Below are 27,430 nucleotides of genomic sequence, written 5' to 3' on the forward strand. Positions count from 1 at the left end.
GCAACAACTCGCTTGCTTTAATGTGTGTGTGTGTGGGTTGTTTAGAGAATGACCCAAGGGTGTATTTCCCCCACCTCCTCTTGACTGTAAGGATGGATGTGTGTTTTGGTTTTCATTTTCAGTTCAAGGTATGAAGTGTGTGTGTGTGTGATGTACAGGTGTGTTGGGTGCACTATAGCGTAATAACTTGAACTCAGATGATTTTGGGTTTAGTTGGATTGTCTCCAGAATCATTTATTAGCATAATCCTAGGGACATAATAAAGTCTGCATAAAGAAAAACAAAACGTTATTGTCAAACGAAACATTAATGCACATAATTGTCTCATACAAACAGCGGTTTGCATTTGTCCACTTTATTTTTTTGGCAAAATAAAATCCTCAGATGTATTTTTGTTCTAAGGAGTTAAGGCAATGATCAAGACAGGCAAGACAGTTGTCTCGAGAACCGTGGTGATGACGTCAGAACCGTGCATCATCCCTCCTTTTCGTTTTTGGTGACTGCTCGAATGCGTCTTAAACACACATATAAACAGAAAGTCCTTCAGTAGGCTTGAGAGACGCTGGGGGTGGAGTGCTTTTGGGTCATTTTTTTTTTCTTTACCATTTGTGTCAGGCTTTAAGTCTTTATTGTGATTTAGCACTGAGTTTGCATGCAGCTTAGCTTATAGTTTGCATGTACTGGCCTGTGGCACTGCACTTTGTGTGTGTGTGTGTGTGTGTGTGTGTGTGGGGACAGGACTAATCCTGTCCCACTTCCATTCCATTTCCTCATTCCTCTCTTCTTGGCTTTATGCAAGGATCAACCTTGTATTCCACTAAATATATAAAAAAAGAACTAATATATAAAAAAAAAAAAAACACTAAAAAATTAAAAATGTTAAAATGAGAGTTTCTTGCAGCTTTTCATCTGCCTCCGTTCTCGCTCTCTTTTCTTCTCATCGCTCGTCTTTCAGTCTCAGACTTGCTCTTTGTCGGCTCTCCACAGCTGCTCCTTCACTTCAGGAGGAAGTGTTTTGAAGAGCTCTTCCTCCACCACCAGGCCCGAGCGCTTCAGCATGCGGCACTCGCCCAGCTCCACCGGCAGGCCTTCTAGCCGATTGCCGCGCAGCTCCAGCTGGGTCAAAGACGTCAGCTCTCCGAAACGTGATGGCAGTGCGGTCAGGCAGTTATTCCCCAGGTTCAGCGTCCGAAGCTTCTTGCACTGGAACAGCTCGGGAGGCAAAGTCTCGATCTGAGGATGGAGAGAAAAAGTCGTTAGCGAGGTTAACGTTCGCTAGACAATTTCAGTGCAGATAAATGCAGATTTAAGTGCTGCAATCTCATTCTATACACAACAATTTTCCCCTGCTCGTGATTTTGAAAAACATTATTTATTGTCCAGCATTTCAGGTTTAAGGAGATTAGTGATATTTTGAATATACAGTATATTACCAAAAGTTTTGGGACACCCCTCCAAATCATTAAATTCAGGTGTTTTTCCGGGCTTGAGCTCAGCCCCTTAGTTCCAGTGAAAGCGCTTCAGCATAAAAAGACATTTTTGGACCTGACTGGGATGAATTAGAGTGGAGACTGCGAGCCAGGCCTTCTTGTTCAACATAAGTACCCGACCTCACAAATGTGTTCTAGAAGAATAAAAATTCCCAAAAACACATTCCTAAACCTTGTGGAAAGACTTCCCAGAAGAGTTGAAGCTATTATAGCTGCAAAGGGTGGGCCAACTCTACATTACATTCATGTGCACGTAAAGGCAGACGTCCTAGTTTTGGCAAGGCTTGCAGTCTCTCTCCTGACAGAGTCGGTCAGGACTTCGTGCAGACCAGTCAACTTCCTCCACCAAATTCGCTCATCCATGTCTTTATGGACCTTGCTTTGTGCACTGGTGTACAGTCATGTTGGAACAGGAAGGGATCATCCCCAAACTGTTCCCACAAAGTTTGGGAGCATAAAAAATGTCCTAAATGTCTTGGTATGCTGAAGCATTAAGAGTTCCTTTAGTGGAACTAAGGGGCAAAGCCAACCCCTGAAAAACAACAACTGAATTCAAAGATTTGGAGGGGTGTCCCAAAACTTTTGGCATTATAGTGTACCTTGGCATGCCCTGTGCCAATTTCGTAATGCCCTTATCTTATGACCATGATATCTTTTGTTTAAGACCAAGAAATTCTTTGTTTTGATTGAATAAGCAATATGTTGAGCACAGACACTCATCAGCCCACCTGTAGAGATTTCTGCCACCACCTCTGTGAACACCTTTGATGTCCATCATTTATGCCTTTTGTCATTAGCCCACCTGTAGTGACCTCTGCAACTGTCCCTGTTAACACCTTTGATGCCAATTGTTAAACTCCTTTTGTTCCCCATGGATATTACATACATACAGTACGTCACTCCCTACTCCAATGTTAAATGAAAGAGCGTCGAAACAAACCGTGTAAAGGTTGCCAGGCCTGGTAATATTGTACATATTTTACACTACTACCTGCATGGTAACTACAACAGTACAGTAGCGTGTAGCTCCAGCTTTCTGTCAGTGAACTGTTGGAAGACGTTCTAGCAGTGTGCACGTTTCCATATAAAACCCACTGTAGTTCAGGCATACTGTGTGAGGTCTCGTAAAAATTCTCGTTCCTCTAACAAACAACTGCAGTCCAAAGCCTGCATCCTATCAGAGTCCAAGTCTTCATTTTGTAATATTCGCAAAATCAATACGACAAACACCCATAAACAGGAAATGGGAAACCGTGATGGAGAAGTATTTTTAAAAAATAATAAACAATGGGATTGACTACATCTCCGCATGGGTTTGCCCTCTGACTGTCCGGTTTCCTCCGTCCTGTCAGAAACGTGCTGAAGGGTCGAGTGGTCACTCTAAATTGCCTCTAGGTGTGAAAGAGTGTGTGAATGTGTGTGTGGATGGAGCCTAGTGTCTCCAAACTCTAACCAGGATAAAGCACTTACTGAAGTATGAATGAATGAATCTCTCTGATGAATGTGTGTTATTTGCACCCTTTAGTTGCCTGTTGCTCTTTTCCAGAATACTTAATAACCATCACTTAAGGATAGTGATTTTGGTCACAGTTCATATTCAAACAAATCCAATTCTTTCTCCACTCATGAGCAACATGACTGACCGGCATCTAGTGACGTCTTCTCTTTTACATATTTCTCATAGAAATTTGTGACTTGTGAAATGCCAAGATCAGCACATACCCACTCGATCAGACTCGTTCTTCCCTGTGTGTACCGTTACTGAAACAAGGCAGTGATAATGCCCAGAATACAAGACTACAGTTTCTGGAAAAAAACAATAATTACGTATCCTGTTTGTACCACGTTCTGGTAATAAGGAAGACAAGAGAGCGAGTGTGTATTTGGAGGTATTTTTCAAGCATGCTCTGTCAGGTCTCATAAAAATGCTATTTTTAGCAACGCACGGTTCCAGACACAACCACCCACTGTTACAAACATCCTGGACCTCCTCAAGCTTAAAACATATCAAAGAATTTCAGTAGAACAGCAGCAGTGCATGGTTGCAGATCTTTCTGCATGTTCACTGTGTAGAAGCTGAATGAAATATGTTCAGCCATATATTTGATCGATTTTATTACACATTAATGAAGTTGATGAAAACATCACTTGCCATTTACCATGACAGAAAGCGAGGGTACAGTATCGGTGTGTCTTTGGAGCGAGGAGAGAGCGAGAGATTATAAATATGAGATGGAGGAATACAGGCGGGGCTTCCAGGGTAACAAGTGATATCAAGATCAAGCTCAAAACATCTTGAATATCTTTCCCTCACTCTAGACTCGTGTGTGATTGGTGTAAATAATAGCAAGGTGATATTTACAATAGCAGATGCTGGAAAATAATACAATTTTGTGCTACTCAAAGAAAATTTGTTGTTTATATTCCGATAACAGCACACCATGTTTTAGGATTTATTACCAATGCTGGAAGTTGTAAATTTCCCATTGGGATGAATAAAGTGTCTGTCTGTGCCATTTTTTATCCTTTACATATTGGTTGTAAAATAGTGAGACTATGGATTATCCAAAGGTTTGGATTTTTTTATAATAAAATAAAAAACCTTGAAAACACATGAAGTAACTATTGAGCCATGGAGCTCCAGGGCTACTCGAAATAGATGGTTCTTGCTAAATCTGATCTAGGATCAGACTTGGTTCATCTGAGAAATGACCAGAGAATAGTTCCAACTGGGTTACACTCACCAGGAGCTCTATGTTTGTGTGTTATATTCTGTTCCCTGTGTGTGTGGCCCCTTACCCTGTTTGCAGTAACAGCAAAGTACTGCAGGTTCTGGAGCAGTCCGATGTCAGGGTGGATGCTGTTCAGGTTGTTGTGGCTCAGGTCGAGGAAGCGCAGCTTGCGGCAGAAGAACAGCTGGCTGGGGATCTTGTCGATCTTGTTGCGGTTCAGGTAGAGGCGCTCGAGGTTGGTGAGCGTGCCGATCTGGATGGGAATGTAGGCGATCTGATTGTACCAGAGCTTCAGACACACCAGTCGGTGCAGGTGCTGGAAACTGATGATCTCTTCGATTGTCTTTAGGTTGTTGTCCTTCAGGTCAATCTCCTGCAGAGGGCGGAACGAAAGAAATTCGGTACAAGAGTCAGGCAGGAAATGGTCCACGTGCCAAATGAGAAGAAAATGAATACGGCATCCTCGCTATTATACACAGTGTACAGTGATTCAGCAGTTCTGCTGACCAGAAGAGACCCATGAGGCTGCTAATAATGCTTTTCTATTACCGTCATATATTTAATAACAAAGCAAAATACGAGCAAATAATAAGCTTACAATACTCTCATATGTAATATTCGTCAGCATACCATACATTTCATACAGCTCTCTTGCATTAAATTAAAAATAAAGGACCAATTGGAGAATCATCAGCACTATGTATCAAACTAAAACACACACACACACACACACACACACACACACACACACACAGGACAGTCGATGACTTGCAGGCACCGTTCTAGTAATTGTGTCCGGTTAAGTGTACGGTACAGACGAGTGGTCTGAGGCTGAGGCTAGGTGACGACGTACCTGTAGGTTGTGGAGGCTGAAAATGGAATGGGGGATGCGCTCCAGGTCGCAACGCACCAGCTCCAGCTCCGTAAGGTTCACCATCTTTTTCAGGCTGTTAAGCACCATCAGCTTTGTGCCCTCATTATTGATGGAGAGCTTCTGTAAATGCACGCCCACATCCGTCACCACCTAGAGAGAGGATTACAGTGTTGCCATAGGTTTAATGAAGGAAAATACCAATATATGAATACAGAAGCATCTGCAAATCCATCCAGCCATCCATCAAGCTGAAACCCATTCAAGGTCTTCTCAGAAGTTTTACGTTTCAAAAACGTTCAGCATTTAGTGTTCAACCGAATCTCACAAACATATCCATAAGAAAAAGCATCTTACTTGAGGCAGCTTGGTGAGATTGCTCTTCAGCCGTAGCACCTTGAGCCTTTTGAGCTCCCGCAGGCCGTCGATCACGATGTAGCGGTTATTGTCGGCGCTCAGGTTGCCGGTGAGATGCAGCTCACTCAGGTTCTTCAGGCTGTAGATCCACAGAGGAATCTCCTTGATGTCTGTGAACTTGATGTGCAGTGATTTGAGGTTCTCACGTAGAAATGCCAGAGCAGGAGCTTCGATCTTGGCTGGTGTGTGGTACAGCCACAGCTCCCTCAGATTGGACAGCTGGGCGATGATGGGTGGAATGGTGACGTCTGGGATCAGCTCCAATTTCAGCACCTGAGGGATGGACACCATGGCTAAAATTTAAGAGCTGCATCATAGCACAGAACAGGGGTGGTCAACTGATGGACTGGAGGCAAGGGATTTGCTTAAAACATTCAAGTGTACGTTAAGATGAACCAGCCAGCACATCATATCAAAAACAAGACTCACAGATTAATTTACGTGGTTTTTCAATTTATTTACACATTGTTAGTTAACTAAAAATGGATTCTTTATCTGTTAAGAGTCCGTGGGGCCAGTCGGAACCACTTCAGTCTTATTTAAGCATCAAAAGCTAACAGCATTTAACATTACGTTACGTCAGTTGTTTATGTGGACCTGTGTAAACAACACGTTTTCTGGAACGGGATCTTCATAAAGTTTTTATAGAATACCCCTGGCACTGACTCTTATGCTTTGAGGTGTGAATTAAATATTTTGTTCCAGATCCAAGTTTACACTCACTGTCCACTTTATTAGAAACACATGCAGGTATCTAACCAGCCAATCAGCAGCACAATGCAATAAATAAATAAATAAACAAACAAACAAAAATCATGCATATACAGGCCAAGATCTTCAGGTAATATTTGTACATCAAATATGAGAATGAAGAAAAAGTCACCCTTATGAACAAGGTGTTTTATGTTGCAAGAACTTCCATTATATAAGATGTTTTTTGTAGTTTACACCATTCTATCTAAACACTCTAGAGACTGTTGTGTGTGAAAATCCCAGGAGATTTCTGAAAAAGTCAAACCAACCCCAACAACCATGCCAAGAGATCACACATTTTCTCCATTCTGCTCTCCGAGGTAAACATTAACTGAAGCTTTTGACTTAAACTTTGTATGATTTAATGTTTTGTGCTGCTTTGATGTACAAAATATAGTATCAGGACCTACCTCAAGCTCGAGCAGGTCGAACACCGTGTCTGGAATACCGCTAAGCATGAACAGATGCAGCTCCAGCTTGTCTTGTGAATTCTTGGTGATCCTCTGGCGAAGCTTCTCCAGCGTCCACTCGTTGTTGAGGTTGAGCTGGCGCAGCTTGTTCTCGCTCACCTCGGACAGAAAGACGGCGAAGCGCTTCGAGTACAGCGGGTCGTACTGGTCGATCATGTGCAGCATGAAGGCGAAGTCGTTCTTGACGTCTGGGATGTCGCTGTAGCTGCTCTCCTCTCGGATCGACTCGAACGAGTAGTGCTTGAGTGACCGGCCCAACATCCAGCACAGCGTGTACATGCAGATCAGGCCGTAGATGATGACTAGCGAGATGTAGAACCAGGCCAGGATCTTGAAGAGTGTGGCCAGTGGGTGTGCGCAGTAATACATCCGGTAGCCTGTGAGCCGCTCGATGTCCACTTTGCACTTCACGTCGAACGTGATGAACTGCACGTAGTACGCCGTGTAGCTGATGATCAGAATGAACTTGATGACTTTGATGATGGTCTGGCGGATGTAAAGGCGGTAGACAATGTCACCCTCCTCCACGTGGATGCGGAATTTCTTAACCTGGTGAAAAACAGGATAGAGAAAATTCTCATACTTTTTATCCGTTTAGAGTTACATTTCATGTTGTCATGTTAGAGAGAGACCACAAAAATTCACCTTGAAGTTACAGCAATTACTTTCAAACATACCAAATAAATCTCCTCACAGTAAACAATCATAGTGACAATTAAACCTTCCCTGCTGAAGCATTTACTGCAGATACTGCTGTTCGAATCGTGCTGATATAGAAAATTAACCGATGCCTTCTAACCAATAAGAATCGAATATTCAATCAATAAATCTTTATTGTGCCAAGAAGACCCTCAAGACTGCTCTTAGGTTATTAAGTAGAGGCCTCAGAATAACTAGTTGCAGCAGGTATATACACTATATTGCCAAAAGTATTCGCTCACCCATCCAAATAATCAGAATCAGGTGTTCCAATCACTTCCATGGCCACAGGTGTATAAAATCAAGCACCTAGGCATGCAGACTGTTTTTACAAACATTTGTGAAAGAATGGGTCGCTCTCAGGAGCTCAGTGAATTCCAGCGTGGAACTGTGATAGGATGCCACCTGTGCAACAAATCCAGTCGTGAAATTTCCTCGCTCCTAAAAATTCCACAGTCAACTGTCAGCTGTATTATAAGAACGTGGAAGTGTTTGGGAACGACAGCAACTCAGCCACGAAGTGGTAGGCCACGTAAACTGACGGAGCGGGGTCAGCGGATGCTGAGGCGCATAGTGCGAAGAGGTCGCCAACTTTCTGCAGAGTCAATCGCTACAGACCTCCAAACTTCATGTGGCCTTCAGATTAGCTCAAGAACAGTGCGGAGAGAGCTTCACGGAATGGGTTTCCATGGCCGAGCAGCTGCATCCAAGCCATACATCACCAAGTGCAATGCAAAGCGTCGGATGCAGTGGTGTAAAGCACGCCGCCATTGGACTCTAGAGCAGTGGAGACGCGTTCTCTGGAGTGACGAATCGCGCTTCTCCATCTGGCAATCTGATGGACGAGTCTGGGTTTGGCGGTTGCCAGGAGAACGGTACTTGTCTGACTGCATTGTGCCAAGTGTAAAGTTTGGTGGAGGGGGGATTATAGTGTGGGGTTGTTTTTCAGGAGCTGGGCTTGGCCCCTTAGTTCCAGTGAAGGGAACTCTGAATGCTTCAGCATACCAAGACGTTTTGGACAATTCCATGCTCCCAACTTTGCGGGAACAGTTTGGAGCTGGCCCCTTCCTCTTCCAACATGACTGTGCACCAGTGCACAAAGCAAGGTCCATAAAGACATGGATGACAGAGTCTGGTGTGGATGAACTTGACTGGCCTGCACAGAGTCCTGACCTCAACTTTGGGATGAATTAGAGTGGAGACTGAGAGCCAGGCCTTCTCGTCCAACATCAGTGTGTGACCTCACAAATGCACTTCTGGAAGAATGGTCAAAAATTCCCATAAACACACTCCTAAACCTTGTGGACAGTCTTCCCAGAAGAGTTGAAGCTGTTATAGCTGCAAAGGGTGGACCGACGTCATATTGCACCCTATGGATTAGGAATGGGATGTCACTTAAGTTCATATGCGAGTCAAGGCAGGTGAGTGAATACTTTTGGCAATATAGTGTATATATAGAGAGAGAAGGCTGGATAATGTGATGTTTTTCATACAGAAATTCTCAGTGTAGCAGTACTGTGTTGTGTAAAATAAAACTGAAAGTTAAAAATAGGCTGTGCAAAAGTCTGGCCACCCTCTCACTGGTGTAGATTTGAATACATGTAGTCACTTAATACTAATTGATTGCAATAAAAAGGAAAAAAGAAACAGGTGAAACCAATCATGAAAACAGATATTTAAGGTAGCTGACTGGTAGTTGTGCTTTTCCTTCACCTCCATGGAAAGGTAGCAACATGGGAACCTCAAAAGAACTCTCTAATGACATAAAAACTAGATTAATTCATCAACATAAATTAGAAGAAGGATACAAAAAGTTGTCACAAAGGTTTAAAGTCTCTGTCTCCACAGTTAGAAATATAGTTAGGAAATGGAAGGCCACAGGAACAGTCCTTGTGAAAGAATGATGTGGCAGACCAAGAAAGATATCTGAAAGGCAAAGTCGAAGAATGGTTAGAATGGTCACGGTCAAACCACAAACCACCTCCAAAGAGCTTACTGCTGACAATGTCATTGTACATCGTTCTACAGTCCGGCGTACTTCGCACAAGGAACAGCTCAATGGAAGGATGATGCAGAAAAAGCCTTTTCTGCATACTGCTAACAAGCAGAGTCGTTTATGGTATGCAAAGGCTCATCTGGACAAGCCAGAATTGTTTTGGAATAAGGTCCTCTGGAGAGATGAGTTATTTGGTCACAACCAGAGGCGCTTTGCATGGCGTAAAAAGAACACAGCGTTCCAGGAGAAGAACCTGCTCCCTACTGTGAAATTTGGTGGAGGGTCCATCATGCTGTGGGGGTATGTGGCAAACACAGGTACTGGAAACCTTGTCAAAGTTGAGGGTCACATGGATTCCACCAAGTATTAGCAGATTCTCAAGAACAATGTTCAAGAATCAGTCAAGAAGTTGAAGTTACGCCGGGGTTGGTTGTTTCAGCAGGACGATGACCCAAAGCATTGTTCCAAATCTACAAAGGAATTCATGCACAGACACAATGTTCTAGAATGGCCATCCCAGTCCCCAGACTTGATCGGAAATCTATGGATTGATTTGAAAAGGGCTGTCCACGCGCACCAGCCTGAACTGGAGAAATTTTGCAAAGAAGAATGGTCCAAAATGCCTGCAGGCAGAATTCAAGAACTTATCACTGGCTATAATAAGCGTCTACAGGCTGTTATTTCAGCAAAAGGTGGCTCTACTAAATATTGATGTCATTATTTCACTGGGGTGCCCAAATTTTTGCACCTGTCTGTTTTTGTTATGATTTACATTGCATTGTATCTGTTGATTATATAAATGTTATTTCAGAACTGAAATGTTGCTGTTTCCATAAATAATAATTTATGCTATATAATTTGCTATAAATTATATTCAAATGAAGTTGCTACTTCAAAAACCCAGCAGATTATAAATTTCAATTATGATCATTTTCAGGGGTGCCCAAACTTTTGCATAAAACTGTACATATACATACATGTATATATGCAATATATATATATATATATATATATATATATATATATATATATATATATATATATATATATATATATATATAAATAAAAGTTTTAAGATGCATACAATTTTACAGTTCAGGCATCTGACACCGGCCATCAAAAGGAAACCAGGATTAGGTTCTTTGGAGGAAGCTAAGATAAACAAACAAGATCGATAAAGATGCTACATGTATTAAACAAATCCATTTACAGTTATGAATCTTCCAACCACAGACATTTAGCCAGCATTTGTGATAAGACAAGAAACTTCCCCTCCAAAAATAAAGCGCTAATTCTAACTCGGTGGTATGTGAATGCCTCTGGTATGCAAATCCCCTCTGGGGAGTTAGGGCAAGGAGAGACTGAACACACCCTTATCAACCATTGTCCAATGGCACGAGGAAAAAAAAATTACACAATTCTAAGCTATTAGGAAGCACAACAAGGCATCTTTCTATCCTGCTTTGATGTGTCAGCAAATAAGGTATGTGAGTGTTCGGTGCCCTTTGTATATTTGTAATACTGCTGAACAGGTGAAATAGAGGAAAGGGACAGGGACATGATCTAGCTCCCATGATTCACTCAGCAGTTTCTCTTTGTCCTTCTTAGGGTTCTATTTTCACCTTCTTTTAAACACAGCACATTTCTTTGAATTCAATTTTAAACACACGTACCCTGTTATCACTCTTATAAAACTGAAATGGCTGCTTCAGATACACACCTTCTCAAAAAGCGCCTTGGCCTGCTCTCCCTCTTTCTTGTCCAGTACTCCAGTCTCGGACCGGTCGACGATGCCTTGCTCGATGCGTGACTTGGTGCGCTGCAGCATGGGTATGCTGGCTTCCACATCCTGATCGCTCACGCTTGATGCCTTCTTCTTGTCGTTAGTGTCATTAAGATCGTCGTTTTTGCCCGTCGGCTTAGTGTCGCTTTCCTCGGCCACGGTCTCGGATAAGGCGCGCGTGGTCCAAGGCGAGTCGAAGCACTTGAGCAGGATGGAGACAAAGTGCTCGAGCTTCGAGCTAGTGCGCGGAAATTTAAACCAGAAGTTGCTGCACGCCAATAACACCAGCGTGTGCAGCAGCACCAGGTAGGGGAAGTACTTGGCAAACCAGTGCAGTTTGTGTTCGTAGCACACGGCGTCCACGTAGTTGTACTGGTGCCGGTCCAGCTCGTACTGGATGCCGCGCGGCTCGGGCCGAGGGACGGTGGTGCTGGTGTTTAGTGGGTCGCAGCGTCCATCTACCACCCACTTGCATGGCAGGCAGATCATCTTGTCCTGGGTCACCTAAAGCCAAGAGACGGTGTTAAAGCAGGCGCTATCAGTCGAGTAAGCTACGAGTGTTGAGTGCATGAAGTTCATTCTACAGTTAAGTACATCATAAAGGTAATTTTCAGATTGAACACACAACTCACACTATTTATACTACAAAATGTGGGACCCACATTCTATTTTTTCTTTTTAGCAAGGCATCTCATTCCTAAAGGGTAAATGAACTGTAATAACCTCAGTTGCTAAACTGTTGCTAGGTCTGGTGAGGTTCCTTCAGTTGCATCAATTACATAAAGGCTGAGAATCTACAACAGTGGTTTATGCAGCTGCTGAACTAAAGCCAGTTCCCCCTACATTGATCATCATCTCTGCTGCAGTATTTACAACATCTGGCCTCCAGTCTGCCCAGCTGAAGACTACACTAGGATTGAGCTTGTAGCTGGTGAATATCTAAAGGAGACCGGTCAGATGATGCGAGAACCGGAGACGGCATTTACTTTCAGACGCCCAGTGGGGCGCTTGGGAATACATGCCAGGAACAACTTGTCCTGGGTTATCCGAGACCAAAAGTGCACAAAATCTCTCTCTCACTCGCTCGCTCTCGACTCTGGGAATAACTTCTGCTGCTCGAGCTCAGCCATCTCTTCTCCTCAGCTCACCAACAAGCCATCAAGTAGTTCAAATGGGTGTGGAAGAGCAAGAAAAACACTAAGAGCTACGGATATGTCCATTCGAGACAGCATGAGAAGCGAGTGTTTCCATTAAATAACGTGTGGATGATGAATAACGACGTTAAAGGACATACAAAGTGCTAAAGTGCTTCCATCACCCTTTACAGCATCTTCCCTCCAACTTCATACGGTGCATACTTGTTTCTTTAATTCCCCCTGACTTGGCAGTGCTGTCTCTTTCCAAGTGAAATATCTCTTGATTAAAAAAAACAAAACAAAACACAAAAGCCTGAAAGAGAGAGAGAGAGAAATGGATTAAGGAATAGAAAGGCAGACCTGCAGCGTGCCCCCGAACACGGCGATCATCAACATGACGATGGAAATGTAGTCGGTGAAAACGTCCCACCATGGCTTCAGGATCCGATACGCCGGCTGCGTCTCGGCAAAATAACGCAACTCGGTTACGGGAATCATGATGGCTTACCTAAGAGACAGAGAGAGAGAGTGAGAGAGAGAGAGTTGAGCTGTTAATGGAGATCTTTATACACACTAAACAGAATATCAATGTATCAATTCAGGACACGAATTATAAACGTGTCAATATAACCGTAAGGAAGAAGCCAGAGGCGACGGTGGTGAGGAAAAAGTCCTTGAGACGACGTTAGAAGAAACCCTCCGAGGAACCAGACTCAAAAGGAAACCACAGCCTCATCTGGGTGACAGAGTGCGGGAATATAAATTTATTTCCCTTCTATAACTGTGTATGACTTGCTATAAATATACTGGTCCACTCCTACATGCTCCTATGTGACTTGTATGCGGTCATGAAAATAAACAGACGTAATGAAATAACACTGGACTTGTTTTCCCATGACTCAACAAAGCAGAGCAAACTCGGCTCTGATTAGAGTAAATGCCAAGAGGAGCGACTCCAGAATCTTCCAATGCAAGTAATCTGATTAAGGATCTGGCATCAAACAGCATTTTTAATACTGAATGCGAAGCAGGATGACCTGCTCATGCTCATTAAAACTGAATTTACACAAACACACAGACAGAGGTGTAGCTATATTTCCTCGAATAGTTCTCAAACAGGCGTATTTATGACCGTGTTAATCAGCAGGGACTGGAATTGCAGGAAATATCAGCAACATGTCACTTTATGAACGACACGCGGAGCGTCCCAAACAGTATACCTATGCTACATTTTACACCTTTTTGTAGTAGAAATAATGTGAGTAGAATTTCAACAACACTTATTCAGCAGAAACACATAGCTTTGCTTATATAGTAAAAGAGGGGCGGGGCTACCAGGCACTGATGCTGAACGAGGGGGTGGAGGGAGATACTGTCAAGATGGCTGACAACACTCTGGTGGATGAGACGTCTTACAAACGTCTTCTAAATTAGCCCATGTTGTGTTATATTATTATTTCTCAACATTTGAAAAATTCTCCTAAAGCTAGCAGCATTTTGTGCATTTGAGGTCATCGGCAAAGTAGCATGCATTTACGGTTAAAAAGTCAGGGTTCGATTTAAGACTAAACCGCCCTCTAAAATTCATTACACACTAGAGTACATAGTGCTTGGTCTGTAGCACATCATTTGGGACACAGCTATGGTTTTAGGTCTGAGAGACCGGGCAAATTCATCTGGTTTATTTCTGCTCTGATGGTGAGAGGTCATACTGAGTACAGCTCAAATCATTCTGGTGTGAAGATGCTGGAAAATTCCCTGTTATGAACTAATTTTCCAGAAACCCTGCTATGTTTTGTCCCAGTATCCCAACAGACTGCTGGAGCAATTGGCTCCTTCTTCCTTATCCATCACTGAATTCCCATAAAGAGTCCTACAGTCTGAGCGTCTTATTGACTCCAGAGCCATGTTCAGATCGGATTCCTCTTTAGCACCATGCGTGAATTGTTTTCAAGTCACCTCAGATAATATCGTCTGTCAAATTATAACACACACACACACAAAACAGTCACTAATGAGACTAAAAGCATCCACATCATCCAGATGCTATTAACACAATTGCTATTGTTTATTCAATTATCCAGCAACAAGTCCATTACGGAGGGCACTCGATTCACTTTACCATCAATTACACACCACACTTCATCTATTTAAATCTTGGGAAGTGGACCGCTTGTTTACAACAGGGCCAAGTTATAAGTATAGTAGACGTACAAATAGAGACCTTAAGGGGATACGTTTACAATCAATGCAACGTTATGTAACTACTTTAGGTGTTGAGTGCTGATACTCATGGTCTCTAAGGCTAAATAAAGCTTAATGCTTACGAGAATTGTGATGTGATATTTTTTTGTCATGCTGCCCGCTGCTAATTGTGTGCATGAGCTTTCATGCTTTAACACCCAGATCAACTGATGATCAACTGTCATGTGTGTGTCTGTGTGTGTGTGTATTACAGTCTGTACACAGAGGTCATGCACTCTTACAAGTCAGAGGTATATAAAGCCTCCATGATGTATGTATGCAAATGTAGGAGAGTCATGGACGCCGGTGTGTGTGTGTGTGTGTGCGCATGCGAGTCAGTGTGAGAGAGAGAGAGAAAGAATACGCACAGGCTGGGATACAGCATTTTAACTTAAACCTTGAACTTAAATGTTTGAAACATTTAGAGTGATTTGAAACACACACACATGCATCAGATAAAGGCAGCGGGAACACACACACATGCATCAGATAAAGGCAGCGGGAACACACACACACACAGGCCTCAAATAAAGTGAAAAGGAACAAACACAGTGGATGTGTGTGTGTGTGTGTAGAGGAAGTATGTGGGAAAGACTGCAAAATCAGCAGTAAAGTGTGAAGTAAGTGTGTGTGTGTGAGAAAGAGGCTGTAAAGCCTGAGCATGAAGTAAAGACTGTGTGCTTGTGTGTCAGTTGGTCTGTAATTCGGAACAGCTCTGTGCTCCCCTTCCCTACCCACAATGCATTGCCAGGAACCCAATTTAGCATCACCAGCTATGCCATTAAACCTGAGGCTCTGACCAATTAGAGCGTGGCTTCCGCACCCTCCCTTAGCACACATGTATGTTCGCACACCCACACGAGAAGAATTCCAGCTGAATCTTATTTAGTCACAATCAAGCTTTGTTTGAGGAAACGGCACGTGCTCGTTACGAGACATCTGCTGTGTTTCATTCTCAACCCATGAACCCTAAAGCAGGGCACTTCGACACTGTAGGGCCATTTGTAGAGCCTGAAGTGATGAACACCATGCACTTCAAAGTGCCCTAATTATTTCGGACCCCCTATAGAGTCAGGATGGCTTCAGAATGGAACACAGCCATCAATCCATCCCACACACACATTAAGGCAGTATTAAAAGCCCACTAATACTTCCAGCCAAGCAGGGTTCCAACTCTGCACTGTGATTGGTTGATCGAGACACGCGAATGAATAGTGGCCGGAGTTAGTGCAACCTCCGGCTATATCCGTCACATTCGCATCAAATGCTTCAAAACAGCACAGTGTAGGTAGTTTAACAATTCCCACACAGTGTGGCAAGGTGAGGTGTCTTATTTATATCATTTTAAGAAAAATATCTTGATCAGTCTTGCTTCCGATTATAAATACCCGAACGCGACATGGTGGCTGCTGCCTTTGCCCTGTGGTCTTTCGGAGCATCCTTTGTGAGAAATGAATGAAATGAATGCTGCGCCCACATGATGTAATAACAATGTAAACAGCGGGGGCTGTACTGCACCATGTGACACTGTGTTCCCATCTAACTTCATGCTGAGTTGTATCTCAAATCACATTTGTGTTATTCCAGACTTTTAGCCTTGAACACACTCTCTCTCACAGACACTCTCACGCACACACACCCTTCTGCATACCAAAAGATTACTAAGGAAGTCTTTTAGCATTTTTTTTTAGTCAGCAGCCTTTTTCCCCCCTCGAATTTTTCAATTCAATTACAGTCAAGCCGGTCGAACGCAGCCACTTTTCTCTTTCAAGTTGAGTTGTTTATATCGCATCTATGTTCATAGATTTAGTCGAATTTTAAATTAGCCAGTTTAGTCAAAAATCGAAATTGTAACAGGGGACATGTTGGAGAAGATGCTTTAATCAAGCTCTGTGAAATGATCTGAAGCCTTGAATCAATGTTTCCAACTCGATGATGGGATTCTGTATAATCGTTGTCAGCCCCCCGAGAAACGTCAACATCCTCATCATTTATTTACACGCTAAAACCTTTACGACACGCCCCCCTCGTTTGATGGACAGTTTAGCTTGTCCTGCCGTTCTGAAAGACTTTAAAAGGTTGCGCCTTTTCAAAGTCAGTCTCAGTCGGCTCTCGGAAGTAATTCGGATGAAGTATAACTAGCCATTAACTGGAACATGTAAAGGCAGTTACGCAGGCAGCTATTTCTGCCCTGTAGTGTGGTTGCCAGATTGAAGTGGCTAAATTACTCGCAGCTGCCCACAGCCTGATTCTTCCCAGACAAAGTGTTTGTGTGTGTGTGTGCGCGCATGTGTGTGTGTTGCCCATTCAAGCACTCTGCTTCCTCTAAATGAATGCTTTACTTGATGGACTGACTGGAGGAAAGGATCAGACATGACCGACACAGACCACGCACACGATGATGGACTTACGGCTGTAAAAACATGAAAAGAAACTTTTGCGATACAGTAGAAGGAAGGCATGAGTCACGCAGATGGCGTTTCTAAACAGGGACGAACAGAGTTCTATTCATTAACGGAGTGAAAGGGAGGAAAAGCAGATCCTGAAGATTATCATAAATGTTAAGGCGAAGGTCAGGAGAGACAAAGAGTGTTGAACAGCCTTGAAAACAATAACTAAGAAAGCCTAGTTCTCGGGAGAGGAGAAGCACTAGCAAGCTGTAATCGAGGGGAAAAAATTATTTGTTTTTGTGGGTAAATTTTTTAATTGCTGCACACAAAAAAGAAATTAATAAACTCTACATAATTAGCTCGTATGTACAAATAACAAAGCCAAACATGACTGATGATTTAAATCCATACAGAATTAACAGACTGTCTTATAGCGAACAGAAACAGTGCAGTGCAACACACAGAGAAAAGTGCAGTCCACCCTCTTCCGCATACATGATCTCACAGATGTGTGCAGCTGGTTAGTGTCAGCAAGCTGTCCCTCAAACCCTGATGCTACGTCCACGCTCGCAGGGATTTAGAGTGTCGAAGCAACCGGAGATTAAAGAAAGCTGGCGGCTCGATCTGGCAACATGATCGACGGCGGCCGTTGGTGACTGGGTGTGGGTGTGACGAGCGCTGCGACTAAGCCGAAAAACATTTAACTTCATGCAAATATGGAGTAATTTGGACTAGCAATACAATTGAAGAGCCAAAATAATCTGTTGCAAAGAGCACACACTGCTTGGTATGATATGCAGATATACACTGCTGAATTTTATACACAAACCTCCCTCCAGAATGTTTCATTTTAGCCACAAGAAAACATAGTGGTGGAATGTTAGCTGTGTTGCTCACTAAAGGTTATTACGGCATTCAGGAATGTCTTCTGGCGACTTCACACTACAGCGGTGGCTGACTACCAGTGATAAAATTGCTGCAACATAGCCGGAGGCCAGTTTTTTTTGCCTCTCTTGGTCCCCAGGCCACAGATTGCTGTGGCATCGTCTCTATTTAAACTAATGACCGAAGGATGAATGCTGTTCTGTTGCACAGCACGGAAACCAAGAATATGCAATCCATATCAGCTTCCGGATCAGAGAATTAAAAAAAACGATGATACAATTCAAGGCGAATCATTTCCAGTTGGTGGAATTGACTCATGACTCTTAGGAGCCAAAGCTTGGAATCAGTGAATCGACTCTTTTTGAATCTTTTTGGGATTCGACTCCATACATCGAAAGCAAGATGAGGCTCTAAGGTATGACAAACAAGACATGTTCAAAGAAATGGAAACGGCCAGCCTGCAAGCTAGAAGCTAGTTTAAGTGATTATGTTTAACCAAAAAGCAGCCGTGGCTTTCCAGGGAAATTACATTAAATACCAGATCCAGATCCATGATAAAAATCAGTAGTGTGGGGGGTGGAGTTAAAAGGGGGAAAAAACAGAGTACAAAAATGATGAAACATGAACAAAAAAAAACGACAGGAGAAAAGGAAGCAAGTCTTCACCGATGGAGTGCAACTGTCCGAGTGTGTGAGATCATGGAGGTCAGGAAAAGTGACTCAGCGCAGACAGGATGACGTCTTCATGCCTGCACCATCATTATCCCACACACACACTCGCACGCACACACACACATTCTGATTGTAGAATTAAAAGGCATCACAATGCTAATGCCGCCAACACAGAGGGAACAGTGGTGGAAAACTGGAGCGTGATTGCTAGTTACACTTTGTCTGTTAGCCACACATCAGAAAACGAGCCTAGTTCTCAAGTATTTCATTTCAAATCCCATCAAATAAATGGGACTGTGTGTGTGTGTGTGTGTGTGTGAGTGAGAGAAAGATATGACCTAGTCAGGGGACAGTGAATACTTCAGAGAGATTCTCTTCTTGTAAAAATCTCTTTGTGTGTGTTTGTGTGTGTGTGTGTGGTGGGTATAGTCAGTCTCAGGGCGGTTCCTTTCCCAGCACAACTGCAGGCTAATCACACAATTTGGGGTGGGTATTCAGTAAACAGGGAAACAAACAGGCACGCGTGCACACACACTCATTGAGATACACACACACACTTCTACAAAAAACACACCTCTTTCTGTAGCCCTACTATCGTTCCAGTGTTCCACGTGCCTGTGCTTCTTAGTTCAATTCAATTCCAGTCAGTTCAGTGTGCTTTACTGGTAATGGGGTGTGTGTGTGTGTGTGGATAAAGCTCAGCTTACAGAGTGTGTAAGGAATAACACCACAAGTCTGTATTTGTCTCTTGCCTATCTATTTCTACTAGTCAGTCTCATCCTCTTTGCCTCTGTCTGTCTCTCTCTGCCTCTGTCTACTTCTCCCTCTATACCACAGTCACCCCACCTGCCCATCTCTGCCCCTCAACCTCCATCACCCTGTGTGTCTCTCTCTGTCTGCTTTTGTTTGTTTCTCCATCTCTGTCTGTCTCTCTCTCTTTTCCACTCTGTAGCAGCTTTCTGAGGCATACAGTAAGACCAGAGCAGACCAGTGCAGCCCACCTCCTGGACACACACAGAATACTTAAGACACCTTATCTCTCTCACACACACACACTCATGCACCCATCTTCCAGTTCTTCTTCACAATCCCCCAGTCCTCAGAGCCTCTTTTGTGTGTACCTGAAGTCAGGGGAAATAAACCCCTGCAGGGAGACACATGCAGGCACACAGACATCTTCACACTGCAGTAAAAGGGGCTGCTTTGTTTGAGGACATTCCCGTCTGTCTGTCTTTATGTCAGTCTAACACTCCACCCACAGACCGTCTGATGAACGCTGTACAAGCCGAGTCTTTTTCTGTCACACTAACTACTGGACCTTCTGGCGATGTTTACAATGGGCCCAATACAGAGTGTGTGTGTGTGTGTGTGTTTTTCTAGCTGAACTCTTCCCAGTCAGTGAAGTCCCTTTAATGGTGTTAAATATTAATGCTGATGCTTATTATTCTCTCGTTTCTGTACTTTAAGTCCACGAAACACAAACACACACACACTTACTCATACTTATACACACTCTTAACTACCTCTTTCATACAATTTTTTTCTGTCTCACACACACAGTCTCTCTCTCACACACACACACATACAAAGGGCCTGTTGTCTGATCTGTCTTTGGACCACGATTCTCCAAGGACACCATGTCCCTACCTGCAGCTTCCTCAACCTACGTCTGATTATACTAACCAACCAACTACATAAATAAGAACACACATCTCCATCTCTCCATTTTTCTCTCTCAGACACACACACACTTTAAATGTTACACATCAGTCCATCTCCTTATCAAACAGAAGGAGTCAATAATGGCACACAAACACCAGTTACACAAACATTGGCGAGTGAAGCGGCTCTCTTTTGAGAAGAAGGTGGCCTTTAAATCAAACTGACCTTTGCGTGTGTCAGTGAGGAGATAAATTTACAGCTGTCCAGAAGATCATGTCCACCAGAACAGTGCTGCTGAACAGGTAAAGGCCCATTACAATAATATCCAGATAAGCAAACTAACATGACTGAATGACAAGTCACCGTTTCATGTTTAAACTTTTAATGATTCCTTCGTAAGACAATCAATTATTAGCTTGTTTCTGAGACGTGCGTCACATTAGCAAGCCGTCTAAAAAGATGAGGGTTTTGCGGTCAATGTTTCCTTTCTTTCCTTTGAAACAGCATGTCTGCATGTTGAACCTTTTGACTAAACACAATGCTCCATAGTGCATTATGCCACACCCTCGCCAAACCTACACATAGCTCAGAGAACTAGCTAATCATGGGGAAGCATAGAGGATTTAGCAAGAGACTTTTTTCAAGAGACTTGCGCTGCCTTAAAAAAAAGAAAGAAAAAAAGACAAAAGAAGAAAGCACAGAGGAGCCGAAAGGGTTCAGCTTCTTGCTCAAGGGCTCAACTGACCAAACCTTCTGATTAGAGATTTTCCCAATAAGCCACCAGTTCTCTAAATCCGCCCATGTGCTTCGATCCTTTTTGCATGAGAGGTGAAAGAGAGAACCTCTACGCTACGGAAACCCGTCTCTTTCCAATTTTAATGAGGGTGACGAGGTGGAACGTGTTTTTGGACTTTGTTTCGGAGTCGATGCTGACTGTTGTTGTGGTGATGGAGATGCAGGTTTGTCCCACGAGCCAAGCGGCAGATGAAATGATACAATAATAGAGAAAATATACTTTGTACACAATCTAAACCATTATAACCTCCAGCTTTGTACTAAGGATATCCATCCCTCCATCCATCCTCTGCACTGCTTATCCTGCACAGGGTCGTGGGGAGCCTGGAATCTTTCATGGAAGACATGGAACACGAGGCTGATTGGCAACATCGCACACACACACACTCAATTTAGACGTGCCAAGCAATCTTTATGAGGGAAACCCACAGAGCCCAGGGCACAGGGAGGATATGCAAACTTTCCACACACAAGGAGAAGAAACCAAACCCCCACTCCACTCCAAGAAATGTGAGTCGAACTTGCTAAGCTTGAAACCACGATGCCATGTCATGTGGCCAAGAAGTACCTACGAGACGAGGTCATTTGCTTGACACTGCAAAACAACCGACCACAGACTTTCCCCTTAACCATGCACAGACATGTGAATAGCCACATTGCCACCTTGAAGATCCTGAGGCTTCTACACGTACAGTAGGTTTCTTATACTGACACTTCATCGGCTGAGTATCTGAGGACAGCGGAAAGGAAAATGAACTAGAACTCCAAGACTGAATTCGTTTTGGGCCAGGTCTTGTTTTTTCTGTGTAGTGAAAAACCACTCTGAAGTGCTTAAAACCTAGCTTCATTATAAATCATTCGCTCTAATTGGTGGACTGGTGGATTTGTCCATGCATATGAAAACAAGAGGAGCTGAATCATTTCTTCAGTGAAGTTTCACATCCCTGCAGGGACTTTTGTGTCTGTGTACGTGTGTACGTGTCCAAGTCCAAGTCCTTAGACTCCATACAATCAGACATCAATACCCTTATGGCATCAATCAGAAAGATGTTATTCTAAAACTCTCTCTGTGTGTGTGTGTGTGTGTGTGTACACAAAATCAGCCCCTGCGAGTGATATCACTGTTTAAAAGGCCTGAGGAAGTATACTGTTGTGTCATGTTTGTGCATGTGAGCAGGTCAAACAAGGATTTTGTGGCCGGAGGTGAAATCTACCATTGCTGTGCAGTCTGATGATTCATGCATTCCAGCAACTGTGAAATTGGATAGCATGATCACACACACACCTGCACCAGCAAGCCTACCAGAAACGCAATTGAGACACGTGATACATCATGATCTTTGTGCGTCTGTTGATGTTAGGAGCAACTCTGCATGATCCCCCCTTTTCCTGTTTGTCTTGCGTGTGTGGGTTTTTGGGACTGAGCGTTTGGAAAAGCTGAGTAAGAAATGACCGGACGATCTACAGCAGACGTGTGCACGTCATGTTGTATTGTTACAGGAAAACAGTCCACTACAGAGATGTGTGATACACCCCGACACCAAGCATGTCCTGTGTGTGTGTTTTTAAATATTCCTCTTATACAAAAGTTTCCCCAACAGTCACAACTGTGAATTTATTAATGAACATGTGAGGCTTTTTAACCAGTTGTGTGTTTCACAACATTTCGCATTGTGAAACGTCCATGAATCAAGTTCCTGTAATCAGTAATGTTATTACAAGTTATTACAAGCCGAGAGCTTCTCTTTTTGCCCCTCACAATAGGTAATAAAACAAAAACACACTATGCTCTTTCATGTAACCGAGTGACCGGAACTGAGACTCCTTCTAAAAATGCTGAATAAACCAAAGCATATCACTGATGTTCTTTGTTAAATAGCACAATTTTAATCCATTTACTATAAGTCTTTCATTATGTAGATTGTGTTACTATAGAAACAGTGCCAAGGTACAACTAGTGCATTAACATAAATCAACTGAATTACAGCTGGAACTATCAGAGCTGCTGTTCTAGAAAGAAAAAAAAAAATCAATCGATACCTTATGATGATCAGATTTATACACTGTGGTAAACCTATGAATTTACCACATGTTTATAGGACAACAAACAAACATTTCCAGATTCTACAATCAGAGTCCACAATAATCACCCATGTGTCTAGCAATAATGACTTAGTACCACTGATGCGCACGCTGAGAGTATCAGCAACAGGAATGTGCCTTCGGCAGAATTGTTATTTTATTGCGGCTATCTGCAACAAAATATTGCGAAACACAACTTGTCTTTTTCGTGTTTTCAGTTATCTCATGTGTATGCAGAATGGTTAACCAAGTCTTCAAGTATCATGATGCAATCCATCCAAACCCCAGTGTTTATTAGCTGTTTATAAACTTGCCCTTAAAAACCTTATCAAGACTCCTCACTCGTACACATAACATTATGACCACCTGCCTAATATTGTGTTGGTCCCTGCCAGAACAGCCCTGACCCATCATGCACTGTGTATTCTGACACCTTTCTATCAGAACCAGCATTAATTTCTTCAGCAATTTGAGCAACAGTAGCTCATCTGTTGCCAGTAGCCTTCACTCCCCACGTGCATCAATGAGCCTTGGCCGCACATGACCCTGGTTCACCACTGTTCCTTCCTTTGACCACTTTTGATAGATACTGACCACTGCAGACTGGGAACACCCCAGAAGAGCTGCAGTTTTGGAGATGCTCTGATCCAGTTGTCTAGCCACCACAATTTGTCCCTTGTCAATCTCGCTCAAATCCTTATGCTTGCCCATTTTTCCTGCTTCTAACACATCAACCTTGAGGACAAAATGTTCACTTGCTGCCTAATATACCCCAACCAGTAACAGGTGCCATGATGAGGAGATAATCAGTCTTATTCACTTCACCTGTCACTGCTCATCATGTTAAGCTGATCGGTGTGTAAATTGTGAGGTGGAGCTTCCATGGATCAGGCTTGTTTGTCCAGCACATACCACGGTTGCTCAATCTGGAGAATATGGAGTCCAAGCAAACACCTTGGCAAGCTCTTAGTCATGTTCCTCAAACTGCTCCTGAACAATTTATGCAGTGTGGCAGGGAGCATCATCCTCCTGAAAGAAGGAAAGAAGCCATCCACACGCTTTCAGCAGTTTGTGCTATATCTGTGGGACGGGACCAAACCAGACATGCTAGCCTTCACTACCCACACATATCAATGAGCCTGGAGTGCCCATCACTATGTCAGCGGTTCACCTTGGGCCACTTTTGCTTAGGTACTAACCACTGCAGACCTGGAACATTCCACAAGACCTGATGCTCTGACTCAGACACCCAACCATCACAATCTGGCCCTTGTCAAAGTCAAATCATTCCTTACACTTGCCCATTTTTCCTGCTTTCAGCACATCAACTTTAAGAACTGACTGGTCACTTGCTGCCGAATTATAACACTTGTGCCATTATAACAAGATAATCCACGTTATTCACTTCACTGCTTATCAACATAATGTTCCGTCTGATCTGTGTAAGTTTATTATTATTATTATTAGGTGTCAGAGCTTTTATAACGCCTTTATCACTCACCCGTAACCTCTATGTAGTTACATTTTCCTGTCCTCGTCAACCACTGTTGCAGAAGGTCAGCCTCAGGTTTAACCATATTGTGCATCCTGGTGCTTTTCTGCTCACCACAGCTGTAACAAGTGGTTACAACCATAGCCTTCCTGTCAGCTCGAACCAGAGTCCTCTATGGGTTAAATTCCTAGATCAGATTCATGTATCTCATTCTGATACGTAATGTAAAGGCTATGAGTATCTGAAATTATTGTATATATTGTGCAGCTGCTGATTGGTTGATTAGATATTTGCAGGAACACACAGGTTTATAAGTGCTGTTCAAGTGGATGGTGAGGAGATTTGTCCAAACTGCAACGGCTGATGCAGCATCCTCCTGATCGACACTGGCGTCTGTTCTATGGATCCTGAAGTAAATGTTTCATTGTGATTTCACATGAACTGCTTCTTTTAAAGAATGCACAGCCTTATAACAACTACATCAACCATTAAATGTGCAAAGTCCAGGCTGCACTGAGCAGGACCGGCCGTGCTAACGTGATCATACTCTGCGCTGTGCTGCCATTATTCAGCGTTAGTGTAAATTAAAAATGCAGGAGGAAATGTTCTGCTCTTCCTGCTCTGATGTTACTGATTCATCCCGTGAGCTGTTAATGAGGATGTAATTATGTCAATCATGTCGAGCACTAAAGTGTGCTGCTGAATCAGTAATCCAGTGAATGCATGGAGAAGACCATAAAGGAATTTTTATAGAGCCATTACCAAACAGAACAAGTCTATGGGCTGGAGAGTAGTTCAATGCGAATTTTTTTTCCTACACTCAGTCTTTACTGAATCTCAAAAAGGCTCAAATTTGCATCGGCAGTGTGTGCCACTATCCTACATAGTACACTTACAGAAGCTGAATTAATCAGTTAAAAGAAATGGCTTCTTACTGGAAATAGGACACATTACTATTACTTACCCTATAACATAATTATGACAAGTATAAGGATAGGACTGAATGCCAAAAGGTTCCCGGTTGGACAAACCCTATTCCACAACTGGGTAGTGATCAAGTGGGCGAATCCCAAACAGCACATCACGGGACACACAGCTTACTACAAAGCACACAGAAGCCCACTACTTTGGATACCCACAAAATAAAGCATTGGACAAACAATGCACTATGGAGTGTACTGGAGCTGCTATTTCACATTATGCAGTGAGTAAAGGTATAAATGCCAAATACACTAGATTACCAAAAGTTTTGTGACACCCTTCCAAGTCATTGAATTCAGGTGTTGTGTTTCAGGGGTTGGGCTCGGCCCCTTAAGTTCCAGTGAAAGGAACTCTTAATGCTTCAGCATACCAAGACATTTTGGACAATTTCATGCTCCCAACATTGTGGGAACAGTTTGGGGAGGACCCCTTCCTGTTCCAACATGACTGCACACCAGTGTACAAAGCCAGGTCCATAAAGACATGGATGAGTGAGTTTGGTGTGGAGGAAGTTGAGTCCTGACCTCAACCCGATAGAACACCTTTGGGATGAATTAGAGCGGAGACTGCAAGCCAGGCCACAGCCTGGACGTCTGCCTTTAACATGCACATGAATGTAATATAGAGTTGGCCCGCCCTTTGTAGCCATAACAGCTTCAACTCTTCTAGGAAGGCTTTCCACAAGGTTTAGGAGTTTGTTTATGGGAATTTTTGACCATTCCTCTAGACGTGCATTCGAGAGGTCAGGCACTGATGTTGGACGAGAAGGCCTGGCTCACAGTCTCCGCTATAATTCATCCCAAAGGTGTTCTATCGGGTTGAGGTCAGGACTCACACAAGATCCTCCACACCAAACTCGCTCATCCGTGTCTTTATGGACCTTGCTTTGTGCACTGGTGTGCAGTCATGTTGGAACAGGAAGGGGTTATCCCCAAACTGTTCACACAAAGTTGGGAGCATGAAATTGTCCAAAATGTCTTGGTATGCTGAAGCATTAAGAGTTCCTTTCACTAGCACTTAAGGGGCCAAGCCTGACCCCTGAATTCAATGATTTGGAGGGGTGTCCCAAAACTTTTGCCAATAACAGTGCCTTGGACCTATAGTGCACTATGTAGGGTGCAGAAGTCACTACTTCACACCAAACAGCAGTAATCAAGGACCCAAACATCTTACTACAAAGCACACACAACAGCCTACTACTTGGGGTACCTACATAAAGCAAACTGAAACAGTATGAGGATAAATGCCCCCTAGCTCCCTGTGGGACGGAAAGTACACTATGTAGGGTGCATAAGCCAGCATCTTGTGCGCCTCAGTATTGTGGAGTGATTATGTGGCTGAATCCCAAACGGCTTCCCAGAGGACATGCAGTTTACTACAACGCACACAGAAGCCTCTACTTATGATGCTTTACAGTAAGCTTGGCAAGCTGAATAATAAATGACTCCACAGGATGTAGGAGACATGTTTTCGCATTACATAGAGAGAGAGATCATGAATATTTACGACATTATTTAATTCTAATAGGTTAGACGACAGTTTAGGATTCGGCCATTGGCTCTTGTTGTCGCATCTACTTACACTTTTGCTTGTGGCCAAACAACAAAAGCTTTAAAACAGCCTTCAGATTCAAATAAAACCAATAAACAACTATGGATCTTTTCACTCACCGCTTTTTCTTCTGTCTTGTTTCTGTAATCGATACATTTCCCGCGGAGCCGCAGCGTGGTGAGCGGCGGCTGCTCTGCGCCAGCTACCCGAGGAGACGAGTGCTGAGGAACGCAGGCTATAAGCCACGCCCAGGATATTGCGTCAGAGGTGTGCTTACGGGGAGTAACGAAAACGGTTAACTCTGAAAAGTTTGACGCGTCAAGCCTAAAC

General features: G+C 43.2%; 1 protein-coding gene across 2 annotated transcripts; it reads right to left on the reverse strand.

Moving 5' to 3' along the window:
* Nucleotides 1-207: 207 nt before the first annotated feature.
* lrrc8aa (leucine rich repeat containing 8 VRAC subunit Aa) lies at nt 208-27,353 on the reverse strand. Of its 2 annotated transcripts, XM_058415690.1 has the most exons (8): nt 27,220-27,353; nt 12,708-12,855; nt 11,149-11,715; nt 6,674-7,282; nt 5,451-5,783; nt 5,076-5,246; nt 4,290-4,595; nt 208-1,233 (listed from the first exon to the last, which is right to left on the reverse strand). In XM_058415690.1, exons 2-8 carry the CDS (start codon nt 12,843-12,845, stop codon nt 958-960), a joined length of 2,400 nt encoding a protein of 799 aa, XP_058271673.1. In that variant the 5' UTR covers nt 12,846-12,855; nt 27,220-27,353; the 3' UTR covers nt 208-957. The 2 variants fall into 2 exon arrangements, with proteins under 2 accessions (XP_058271673.1, XP_058271674.1); XM_058415691.1 differs by lacking the exon at nt 11,149-11,715.
* Nucleotides 27,354-27,430: the final 77 nt, after the last annotated feature.

Source organism: Hemibagrus wyckioides, linkage group LG18 (genome assembly GCF_019097595.1).
Source record: "Hemibagrus wyckioides isolate EC202008001 linkage group LG18, SWU_Hwy_1.0, whole genome shotgun sequence".
In the NCBI taxonomy this organism is placed as follows: domain Eukaryota; kingdom Metazoa; phylum Chordata; class Actinopteri; order Siluriformes; family Bagridae; genus Hemibagrus; species Hemibagrus wyckioides.